The sequence below is a fragment of the Branchiostoma belcheri genome, unplaced genomic scaffold, assembly GCF_001625305.1.
Source record: "Branchiostoma belcheri isolate BF01 breed outbred unplaced genomic scaffold, Haploidv18h27 scaffold14, whole genome shotgun sequence".
Classification (NCBI taxonomy): Eukaryota; Metazoa; Chordata; class Leptocardii; order Amphioxiformes; family Branchiostomatidae; genus Branchiostoma; species Branchiostoma belcheri.
The window spans coordinates 3,178,939-3,191,718 of record NW_017802824.1 but is presented as its reverse complement, the minus strand read 5'-3'; the positions used below and the strand labels follow the sequence as shown (position 1 = coordinate 3,191,718).

The 12,780-nt window shown below is 40.6% G+C and overlaps 1 protein-coding gene across 1 annotated transcript in view; it reads right to left on the bottom strand.

The window, feature by feature from the left end:
* Window positions 1–5,392: 5,392 nt before the first annotated feature.
* Window positions 5,393–12,780, bottom strand: part of LOC109464549 (sentrin-specific protease 6-like) — a 17,313-nt gene continuing 9,925 nt past the window's right edge. Inside the window, exons 15-23 of the mRNA XM_019761552.1 lie at window positions 12,687–12,779; window positions 12,118–12,246; window positions 10,882–10,974; window positions 10,184–10,545; window positions 8,988–9,487; window positions 8,369–8,499; window positions 7,903–7,974; window positions 7,216–7,372; window positions 5,393–6,634 (exon numbers count right to left, since the gene is read on the bottom strand). Of these exons, the coding sequence (XP_019617111.1) occupies window positions 6,485–6,634; window positions 7,216–7,372; window positions 7,903–7,974; window positions 8,369–8,499; window positions 8,988–9,487; window positions 10,184–10,545; window positions 10,882–10,974; window positions 12,118–12,246; window positions 12,687–12,779 (1,687 nt within the window). The 3' untranslated portion in view covers window positions 5,393–6,484. The remainder of the gene's footprint in view (window positions 6,635–7,215; window positions 7,373–7,902; window positions 7,975–8,368; window positions 8,500–8,987; window positions 9,488–10,183; window positions 10,546–10,881; window positions 10,975–12,117; window positions 12,247–12,686; window position 12,780) is intronic.

Here is a 12,780-nt window from a genome sequence, read left to right as displayed (position 1 = left end):
ATTAAAGTTAATGGAGACTTGATACAGTTAGTAATGGTAGTAAATGTAGTCAAGACTACAAAATTAAATCCACAGCCCTGCATCCATTTGTGAGGCCACAGGACAATATATCTGACTCTGCTGTCTCTAAGGCATGTCTTTGGGAAGAGCTCATTCCTCTCTTTCCTCCACCTTTTACCTTCTTATCCGAAGTCAGGCACCCATTTTACACCTTGCGGGGTGGAGTGAGGAAAGTCGTGTAAAACACCTTTCCCATGGGATGTCAGGAATCGAACCCGCGACCTCTCAATCTCGTGTCCGCTTACCAGGCCACTTGGTCACTCGACCGTTAGACGACGCCACCTACCTAATAGATTATCAAAGAGGTAGTTGGACTAGCAACTGTGCTGTGAGTCCAGACAAATGACTTGTGTACATGTCTGATAAATAATAAATAAACTACGTCGTGATTGAGACATGTAAATTAATCACAGCATGCTTAGGCTGGGCTAACTCCGCAGACAGCTACACAGCAACTGAGGAGAGATCCGCAGAGTATATGCTGGATATATCCCCTGTGGCCACCAGTCTCAGAACTGAAGCGCGATGTGAGAGATTGTACAAGTAAATGTCAATGTTGGGCGTTTGAAATATTAGAGGAGAAGGGATGAAAAATTGCAAGAAAAGAAGAGAAGGACAGAGATAAGTTATGGATAAGGAATAGAGAACAGCAAGTGGGAGAAAGAAAAGTCAAAAGTATAAACTGAATGCGGAATGGGAGGAAAGCAAAGAAAATGGGAGGCAACACACTTTTGATGGTTTCTTCTTTCTTCGATTGTCCTTTCTGTCTCGTTCGCGAGGAAAATTAATCTTAAGCGACCTCTAGTCTTTCATCTGTTTTTCCTGGGATGTTCTGCGTCGTTGGTAGAGCCGTTGAACCATTGTGCGCGGCGCTCTGCCATTTATCCAGCTGTTGTTCAGGGCGCCCGGCGTGACACCGCAGCCGTAACGCCGCTTATCGCGGGCGCACAGGCGCGGCCGGCCCGCTAACGGCAGCGGGAGGATCACACGATGACAACGGGGGAGAGGCGGCCAGCTGTGTAGCCTGGGTGCCAGACGCTTTGCCTCCGTAGCAGGCTTATAGAACTGGCATGGGCGTTTGGTGGTCTTCGGCTGTTTTCTGATTAGCCCAGTTCTAAAAAAAAACGGGGGTAATTCAACCAGGCCGACTATGTTGTCTATATGCAATCAGAAAATATCACATAAAAGCTCCCAAAGACCCTGAAGACCCCCCCCCAAACCCCCAGTTTTTGGAATGCTATGGAGGCTACCAGACGCTGGCGTTTCATAGATTCTTTATTAACACAACAAAAAGTACAGGGACTTTATGTATGGTCTAAAAAAGTTAATATAATATATATATACATGTATGGGTAACGTAATCCTACGTACAGAATACATTCTCAAGTCAGTGGTTACACTAAGGGTTTCACTATTCTCTAACATGTAGTCTCTAAGTGTTCAACATGTATAATGTATTAATGTTTAATGCATTTTCCTATTTGAACACTGTATTGGTTATCTCCCCTGAGAATGAAATCGAATTCATCTATAGGATTTAACGTATTGAAATCAGTTCAACAAGTGGAAAGCAATAGCATTTTTTAAAAATGTCCGCTACAAGAGTATCCGCCCAAACCCTTTATCTTTCACGCCGGTAGCGAATTAATAATTAGAGCCAGGGTGCCAACTCGGGGTTCGCGGGGCGTATGACTCCTCTGGCCGAAGGGATTATGACTTACTCGCGGTACGGGCTGGTACCCAGGCTACTAGCTGCGCCGGTAATTTTCTATCACAGACACTTCGCGCGTAGCTCAAATGGGTCCCATTTGGGGAGACAAACATCCGTCTTGTAGCGTGATCATAAAGAAAATGGCGTTAACGGTTAGTGAACGCTCGAAAATTTTGTTCGCAGTCAGACTTGACTTGCTGCTTGTAGGAGTCTCTGCTTCCGAAGATACTGACGACATAATATATCCCAGCACGTCGGCAGAACGTACTGCACTTGCTCCAAACCTATAATGTATTGTGCATAGTAGTACTTCCGTAGAACTTCTCATATAAGGTTGTATTCGCGTATATAAGGTTAACATCCCGTCTCTGTAGTTTCCAAATGTTATGTTGGAAAAGACATCGTCTGCAACAGGCAACATTTTGATGCAACGTTGACCAAAAAACAACAAAACCGTAAAAAAAAATCAGGGTTCCGGGCAGTACGTTCTGCCGTCGTGCCTGCCACCAGTACAATTACAATTACCGTAGGGATCTCTTTTTTTTGGCCCGCTTTGTTTTTTTTCGCCCTGTCGCATTAGATTTGGAGTGTGCGGTCGATGTCATCTATACAATTTACATGTTGTGGCCTTACATGTAAATCGGACCACGTACAGCCCATACAGGTATTGGTAATTTGTATACGTGACAACCTGCCCACGCAGTCTGGTCTGGCCTCTCGTGTTTCCAACTTGAATCCTCCGTTTTGACGCTGCCAGTTTATTTCCTTACCGGCTCCACCTCTTCCAGGGCCCGGTATCGTATTTTACCCTCCCCGGTTCTAATCAACCGCCGGCAGGTGCGATATAAAGCGCCCCGGTCAGGCATTAATACGGGCTGGCCAAATCGCAATGAGACGAGAAATTGGACGGTAAATTTCTGTCGCCCCGATTAACATAGCAGATTTGTTATGCGGTTCCCTACCGCTAGATCACGGGTGATATGTGATATGTATATGAATGACGTATTCTATATTAGCAGCTATGCTTAACACCTTCTTTTGGTATTCAAGGTGGGATATTCCACTGCGAAATTGTGAGAGGGGTGGCCCAAAAATGTTCTCGCAAGAATTAAGTCTGCTGAATAAAATCATTAGTATTTTTCTCGCCAGTATCTTGAAAACACCGAGATTTTACAGACGCTATCCGTACTACTATTTCCTTCTTCACGCGAAGGAATGTTGTCTGGATGAAAATTCTTTGTATATTCCTATTTGAATTGCACTCTAGAAATTCTATTTACTGAGGTGAGTTGGTCCGCTAAAGCAGTACAGTTCAGTAGCGACCAACTGTACTCCTGTAGCGGGCTAAGTTCCCCTGGAATGTTATCTATTTGGCCGATTTCCACTATTTTCAACGACTTCTGTAGCCTGGTAGAGGCTACCGCTAAGCTATATGTACGTGTCAAGTGCACTATAAAGGATCTATGAATAGAGGCGCCATCTTGCGAAAAAAATTAGAACTACCGTAACGGTAAAGCTGTCGACACGTACTGATATTTGGCACGGCGACCTTTAAATGTTACATGTACAGGTATGAAGGTCAGTTGAGAGTAATATATAAAGGAGGCAAACATGACATATTAATAAGATACAGACATTTAGTAACAGACACGAATAAATCTAGCGCTAGTGTACTAAGAGATTGGGAATTTATCATGATACTTCATTCTCCTTTCATGCCCATCTTGAATACTACGCAAAGAACTACTAGTCTAGGAGATAAACACTATGTTCCAGGGGTTACATAAACTATTATTATTATTATTAATATGAACGCCATTATGGAAGAGACATTTTTCGAACATCATTGCTGGATGTTGACCGACACACACACACACACACACACACACACACACACAAACACACACACTGAAATCTCTAAAACATGCAAGAATAAGTGTTGTTTAAAGTTAAAACTTTTGGTCCAACACAAAATAATTCTCTCACCTAGAACTTTCGGCCAGTCACTCTGGTCTTCCTCAGTAGACTGACCCAGTGTTGACATCACACTTCAAAGAAGCCACATGACAAGCTTACTGGGTCAGTCTACTGAGGAAGACCAGAGTGACTGGTCGAAAGCTCTAGGTGAGAGAATTTTTTGTGTTGGACCAAAAGTTTTAACTTTAAACATGTAACTACCAACACAGATAAACTTTCATGATAGTATCAGATTGTTGGGTAAAAAAAATCACTAATATCTGTATAGAGTCCGTCTGTGGTTCCTTTATTTGTATTCATAATAACCTCAGTTCTGGAACATTGCAGAGATAAATACACTGTACAAGTATTGTGTGAAGTCAAGAACGTGTAAGCAGCTTTGGACAAGGCACAAGGTTTGGATACACTTCTGCTGTCATCTCGAAAATAATTCCATCAGTTTGGTAGAACATAGGATACTGGGCTTTTCTTTTTTTTACACAAAACCAGTACTGTGTCTCACTTGCCTACATTTTTATATCTATCAGACATACAAAATCAGCTACTTTTGGGATTGTACTCCTACATACCTCTCACTAGTCTATTTCAGCATATGATTGGGACCCCCTATGCTGTAATTTGGACCCCCTATGCTGTGATTTGGACCCCCTATGCTGTGATTTGGACCCCTATGCTGTCTTTCAACGAGCATACAATGTAGGGGTGTTTGTTGGGGGGAAACCTCATGAATTGAAATGAAAATATAACTGTAGAATGAAGCCATAACAAAGGAAAAACATTAACTTTACAAAATCTGTCCCTCAATATGCAAGAAATAGTGTCTCAGGGGGTGATGAGTTTCAAAATTTTTCAGGAAAAGTACAAATGTACCAACCTCCCCTGCTGTGGTCATGTTTTGGGGACTCAATGCACAACTTGCGCCGTGAATGTTGCCCTTCTTTACCTGGCCCTTATGCTGTGAAAAAATCCTGGTGAGAACCCTGTCTTGTCACAAAAGTGCCACATATATATAGCAGTGAGAAGCAGTACTCCAGTCAAAAGCTCTGAGGAACATGTCTAATACACATCAAACGTAAGCAAGTGAGAAACAGTACTGGTAAAGAAAATCGAAATATCCGGTGTCCTTACCCTCTAGGATCCTATGTAAGGGCAAAGTGATCACTTGAACAATAGAACTAACAGGCTAAACTTTTGGTAAGGTTTGCATTGAAAGATATTTTAAATTAGAAGTTTTAGTGTTGAACGTCATAGAGCAGTGTTCTAGCCAGCCTGATTTTTTTTTTCTGTAATCTCAATTTTGTTTGACGTAGCGTATCATGTCGAGCAACAAATACACAATGCTTAAAGTTAAAACTTTTGTTCCAACACAAAAAGTTCTCTCACCTAGAGCTTTTGACCAGTCACTCTCGTCTTCCTCAATAGACTGACCCAGTGAAGCTTGTCACGTGGCTTCTTCGACGGGGGTCGACATCGTCTACCAGATACCTTTGACCCAGTGTTGACGTCACACTTCAAAGAAGCCACGTGACAAGCTTCACTGGGTCAGTCTACTGAGGAAGACCAGAGTGACTGGTCGAAAGCTCTAGGTGAGAGAATTTTTTGTGTTGGGACAAAAGTTTTAACTTTATACATGTAACTACCAACACAGAGGAACTTTCATGATAGAAAATACACAATGCGTTGTACTAGACGCACAACGTTAACAATCCTAGGAAGGTCGGGGCATGCTTTTCCATGCCCAGGAAAATGTTGACATCTTCACCCTCTGAAGCACTATTTCCTGCATTTTGAGAGAAAAATTTTGCGGCAAATTTTGCTCGGAAACTAAGCTTACATGTAGTTTAATGACATCTCTTTCCATATCATCACACACCAATTTTTGTTCATCAAAGATGATGAATTTGGCAAAGTTTTCAAATGTCAGTAGCAAAATTCTGTCAAATGACGGATGCTGGCTAGAACACTAAAACAGAGTATTAGTCATGGTTACTTTATTTGCACATGAAACATCTCTAAGGCAACAAGGCTCTTCCATTGAGCCTACTAAACAATACATACATAACACCAGGGGCAAGACATAACTTTGCAGAAAACAAGTTCCCTGGTAAATATTTTCTCATCAAATATTGCTGAAAGTTTATCCAAATTTACCTTCAGCGTAGTCACATATCCTGTGACATAACATAAGAGTGAGGTACAGAAAGTTTTCAGCTGGAAATTACATCACCTAAAGTAGTGGATAAACTAATGGAGGAGTCAGATAACTTCCCAGCTCCTTTCTCTTGATGCAGATTGGGAGATACTTGCTGATGCCCCTGTCACACATAGCTGAATATGGCCTACTGAAAACTGTCAAACTGTCCCCAACCATGGTTAGGAGTAGGTTGGGAGCAAGGTTGGCTGTGGTTGGCTGGTGTTCGACTAGCTTGGCTACTGTTCGGCTGCGAGATATCAAAATATTCAAAGCATTCAGGCGTGGACGGAAGGTTGGGTTATCGTTGGGGACTGGTTGGGTGGTGGTTGGGGATAGGTCAGTAGTGGTTGGGGTGTGGTTGGCAGTCACATTTGACTCAAATTTAACTCAAATTTGTATTGAATTTGATCAGACTGCTCCCAACCTACTGCCAGCCTTGGTTAGTTGGTGGTTAGTACTGAATGCGTGACAGAGGATTGATGCAAAAATCTCATTGGTTTTGGCTCCTTTCCTTTGTAACTACATGTACTTCTTCACTGTCTCTACGTCTTTTCTTCTGCTTTTGCCTTCTCCTGCTCTTCCGTTAGTTTCTGGATGAGGTTTTGCAGTTCCTGTCTTTTCCTCTTCATCCTCTGCCTAGAGAACCAGTGTTCCATTCCATTCAACGGGAATGAATAGTCCTGGATAGGGTTCTAGTTTGATGTAAAAAAAAAAAGCTATTATCAAAATTTGATAGTTACACCTAACAGACATGTGGCATGCTCAAAGGCTCCCAATTATTATGCAATATCAGAGCAGCAAAAGAGAAAAATATCTTAGATGAAAAAATCTGTTAGATACTGAAATTTACTGGCAACATTCTTCAAACATTTTCGTCATTATTTCATTCTTGAATCATTGAAGTCATTCTTAAAGTTTATTTATGGTACTACCAATAAATATAGCTACAACAATAACCATTTTCTGTCAGTGACATCGCATATTGCCTAATGGATATCAGTATGCTATGGGATAGGGTTGCTTCAACTTACATTTCAAAATGACCAGAAAATTAACTTATAAATTCAGTTTTACTGTCTTTAAAACACATTGTGGCACAATGATAATCAAGCATTCAACAAAAGAGACTTTTTACATCTACATGTATACCAGAAGATTCAAAATACTTGAACAGGTTGTCCTTATAGAATGTCCATACTATATGTATACAACAGATTTTTACATTTAATTTAATACATTTAAACTTTTCAACGAGAGAAGACAGCAGACTTACATTGAAGAAGGTCTCAGCATACTGCAACAGGAAGACTCCACAGTCACTGTAGTTGGTCTGCTGTGGAACCTTAGGTGTAGCTCCCTTCATGTTGTTGTTGTCAAACTCTCTTTTGGGCTGGTCCTTTTTCCTGACTTCCCATTCCACCATCAAGTACCTGTGTTACATAGTTTGGTGAAACCAACATGCATCAGAAAACACATGTAGGAAGTCCAACAAATTTTTGATCAGCCATGAATGTATAAAGTGGAATGGGTACTAGCGATAGTGTGGAGCCGGTGGTAACTACGGACGACGGCATCCAGGCTGCCGAAGCTCCATGGAATTCCAGAACTCAGAACATGTACAGTGCTGACTCATAAATGCTGAAAAAGGCCAGCATGTGCCAGCTTGTCGTAAAGGTCGGTGTGTACTACTGCAATTCACAATACCAGCTGACGTGTATTCTTCTGGTTTAGGTGCATTTTTTTGGGCTGCACTTTTTTTATTTGCCTGCACACACTAGTTTGGGTGTCTTTAGAGGATGTCATCCATGAAATTAAGATGGTGTGGCCTTACTAAGTATATACTTGAAATGTTGAATACAACCTTACATAAGACGTTCTGCCAAAGTGCTATGCACAATACATTATGGATTTTGCGCAGGTGCAGTACGTTCTGCCAACGTGTCTACAGGAGGTGACTTACTCTCTGAGGTTCTTCATAACATGTTGTTTCCTGCCGGGTCCTCGTAGGGAGTCAAACAGGAGGATGCAAGGTCTGGGGAGAGAAAAAAGACTTCATGAAATAAACATAGCCTTAAACAGTTGTTTAAAGATGATACCATCCAACATACATGTACATTGTACAGTGCAGGAGTGTCAAATTATTTCATTTTGTTACCTGAGAACACAGATATAAACTAAGAAAAAAAAGAAACAAAACACATCATCTAGACCCCAAAAACTAATCAAATACCGAAAATCAAAGAAACTCACCATGAGTTATATATTTTGTACAAATGTAGCTGTGAACATACATGTACAAACACAACCAAAAACAGTACCTTCCCACAGAACAATTAGTCAATATCTCCTTCCCCAGAGGTAAAAAAAAACAGTCCCAGTAAGTAAGTAGCATTCTGGTCACTATGAAAACACAAGTTAACATGCACCTTCTTCTGATGGAAATGGCTGGTTGTGATTGGTCCGACGTGGCGGATGCTGATTGGTCAGAGGCTGAGTCATCCATCATGGTCTGATCATGTGACCCCTGCTTGGTTGTGTCTATTGCACTGGCTGATGTCTACACAACACAACACAACAATAAAATGGCATCAAAATGGCTATACTTCTTTTCTCTACATGTATATTGTTTTTATATAACCAAATCCCCAAGCAACAGATTTCATAACATAACTTTGAGTTTGTATCTGCCTTGAAGTCATTCTTGGTAATCATAATAACTGTTACAAGAAGACATTATCTTGTCTTGACTTCTCTGCCTTTTGTTCCTTTTTCGACTTCCAAAAATTTGTCTTCACTTTATTTGCATATCAATCAATAGTTTGTGCTTATAAACCTGCATTTCCCCTCTGGTCTCTCAGTCACTGACAAAAGCTAGTGGATACTAGCTGAAACGTCTGACGTTTTCAAAATCATATCCAGTTGCTTAAGTAACTGCTTTTTGGCGTATCATATTACCTGGATGTCTAACCTTCATCGACGTAACAAGAAGACAGTTTAAGTTATTTCATGATTGTACATACTGAGAGAAATGATGATAATACTTACTTCAGGACAACTTCTCTCAACTCCATCCTCTGTTTCCATAGGTTCTCCCTGCATTTCTTCTTTTCTTCTCTCAGCTGTGGACTGCTCTATTTCCATCTTATCCTTCTCTCCTTCACTCACTCCTTCCCTCTGGTCCTCATCAACGTCCATTTTCTCTGTACTTCCCGTTCTTTCCTTCTCTGCATCAGGAAATTTCAACTTCTTCCTTGGTGACGTTGTACTTACACTATTTCTTACATCGTTACTGTCAAGAGATTGTCTTGAATCGTTCTTCAGACTTTCTTCAGTTTTCTTTCTCGGTGAGTTCCTTTTGTTGGGAGTAGATTGTTGAGAAGTGGAGTCTTTTCTTGGTGAGCGTCTTGATCTTGGGGAGAGTTTTTGCTCCAAGTTTTCCTGGCATTTTCTGCTAGATTGCAGACACCCGAGTCTGGTCTCTTCTTGAAGCTGGCTGGCAAATGCTGCTTCTATCTGTTCTAATGTCAAAGGTTCTGTCTGTATGCCTGCATGAATCATGAATAAGAAAAAAAAATATAGTCAAGGAGATGCCTTATGTCCTACTATTAGAAATAGTATTATGATTACAGAATATAAGAAAATCATACAAAGCAGTAATGATACCAGGTTTTTCATTGCACAATGTGATAAAAAGTTAAACATGAGAAAATCTTGAGGATGAGGAATTCTGTTTGATATTCACATTTACTGAAAAAAAATTCTTAGCACATTTTGTCATCATTTCATACTTCCACCACCAATAAGTAGCTAGAACCATTCTACAATACAAAACAACCATTTTCAGTCAGCAACATCAAATTTTTGCCTCACAGATATCTGAGTATGCTGTGGGATAGGGTTGATTTAACTTGCTATGTAAAAAAAATTACCAGAAAATTGACTTTGAAAATCCAGTTTTACTGTGACCTGAAATCACTTTGGGTGCCTTTAATAAAAAAAAAGAGTCTGACAGTTTTAAGCCAAAAAGCAGTGACTCTGATGAAAGGTTGTGGATGCTACCTGAAATGTCTGACCGTTTCCAAAATAGTATCAAGTTGCTTGAGTAACTGCTTTTTGGCGTATCATACTACCTCGATGTCTAACCTTCACTGATGTATCTGCCAGTTTTACTTTGACCAGAAATCCAGTTTTACTGTGACATGAAATCATTTGGGTGCCTTTAAATAAGAGCCAATGCTAACCTTTAGTACTGGAGTCCTGTGAGCTGTCACTGTCTGCCTGTCCTTCCAATGACGTTGATGAAGACTGAGAGGAGGAGGGCACAGTTCTGTCACTTGTGATCTCTGCTCCCTCCTGACTCTGACAACTCTGCTGTAAACTAGACCCAACTTCCTCCGTGGATTGTTGCGTGGTTTGTTCTGGATTTGAAGCAGGGGTCGAAGGTCGGGTGGAAGAGCCAGCGGTGGGAGGGTGAGGGGTCGAAGGTCGGGATGGAGGGTCCAGGTCAGGGGTGGTAGGTCGGGTGAGCCGGGGCACCACTGTTGGATATGGATCCTCCTTGTCTAGTCCAGGGAAACAGACAACTGCAAGGTACCAGTGGGCACTAGTGCAGAGAGAAAAAATAACTCATAGTTAAAATATTCATTTATTAGTAAATATTAATATGTTATTAATTTATCAAAACTGGAAAGAGCAGTTGATGTTTAAACTAGTTTCAAGCAGTGTGCTAGCGAGCCTGAAATTTTTCAGTCATCTCAATTTTCTTTTTTGTCAATCTCATTTTGAAAATTTGACCCTCTGAAATTCTATATATTTTCCTCCATTTTGAGAGGCCAATTATGTTGGTAGACTGCAGCTTTCTTTATTGACATCTCTTTTGAAATGCCAACTTAAGTTGCCTTATACATTTAAATTGTGCTAAGACTACATTTAGACTTACTTTTCATTGATGGGCACGATGACAAAGTCCTTGGAGAACAGATCGACATGCCTTGTCCAAGTCTTTACCCGGCTGTGTCTTCTGTAGATAGGGCTGTGGAATAGAACATAGATAACTAGAAAGGCCATTATTTGCTTTGGAGCAAATAAAGCGATGGGTTCACCACATTTTACCACATGGCAGGGAAAGAATGAGAAACACAAGGGAAAACAATGATTTACATTGATATAACTATAATATGAAGTAACATACAACTAAAACAACAATTGGATAGCTATTCCCTACTTTATTGGTTAGGATTTTAAATTGCATAATGCAAACTGTTGATTTTCAAAATAAAAAAAAAATGTTCATGCCCCGCATTCCAATGCTGGAGCAGAAAAGCTTGAAATACCTACCAAAACACTTGAATAAAGACATACTGTCAGTATGGAAATGCTCTGTGCAGGTGTTAATCAAGTTAAATCCCAACAGCCAATCAGCAAGAAATGCTCTGTGCAGGTGGAAATGCTCTGTGCAGGTGTTAATCAAGTTAAATCCCAACAGCCAATCAGCAAGAAGTATAGAGGAAAGCTGCATGCCTATTGGTTGATGCCCTGCATTCCATTGTGATGACTCATGCCCAGACGTGGTAAACACGGCACACTAACACAGTAATACATTTGCTATAACACAGCCAAAAAACTCAAATAAAACCATTCTAAAAGCCTGTATCACAAAAATTTAAAAAAACGCCTAGGGGTATTTGCCCACTGTACCTCCATACCAAATTTCAGGACCTTAGGCCCTAAAATGAAGAAGCTGAATCCATTTAAAAAATGGCAGGAGAAGAAGGAGGAGAAGAAGGAGGAGAAGAAACATCAGAAAAAGCAATATGGGTTCACCACCACTTCGTGGTGTGGTGAACCCATAATGAAAAGTAAGAAACACTCTACTCCACACAAAGACAAAGGGAAACTGTCAAGGTAAAATCCTTGCATTTATTAGCTCGAAATCCCACCTGCATATATGCAGGTTAGTGCAGGTAAACATGAAGCTGTACACTGTATTTCTGATGTCTACCTGTACATTGAACCTAACCTGCCCTGGTCCATGTACTGGGTATATGTACATTTGTACACATGTATGGCTGGTCAGGTAATTTTCAGTATTACATGTACCTGCACTGTTGCAGGCATGCAGAAAAAGCATTTTGAGTCTTGTACATGTACACTCTATGCATTATCTCAGACTTACGAGGCATGCATGTTGTCCTCAGATCTGGTGCGTATGTGGTCCCTCTGCATCAGACGTTTGTAGAAGAAGGAGCTGAAGATGTGAGTACGTTTCCTGTCATCTTCACTAAGGACAGCGTTCACCAGGTACCTACATGTACAAAAAGGAGGGAACAAGAGGGAACTGCTCAGCAGTGGGAACTACAATATCATCTCTTCTTATCTCTTGTTATTCTTAAAAGTGTATAAATGACATATCATTGATGCATTCATGTCCTAAATTTTATATATAGGATTTGAAAATGTTTTGAGTATGATGTATAACCAGTGTCTACAACCACACAAGCATACATGTACTTGCACCAGAAGATATCACTGTTTTATGGTTATTGAAAATTATTAGAAGTTCAAGGTCCAACCCCATTGATAGGGAACAAGTTGAACAGACGTTTAACTTTTTTACTTTAACAACAGACTTTTTGTGCGATTATCATATTGCCAGATATGAAGCCTAAGAGTCATAATTTACAACTGATATGTTACACAGAAAGTGATACATGACTTGCGTAAGTCTTAGAAAAAGCCCCTCACTTGAGATAGAAGTCTATGATGACATCGTTGAGGAACTCCCCATCCCTGAGACACCAGAGGTCTTCTGTTGTCACGGTGATCCCACCAGAGGCCG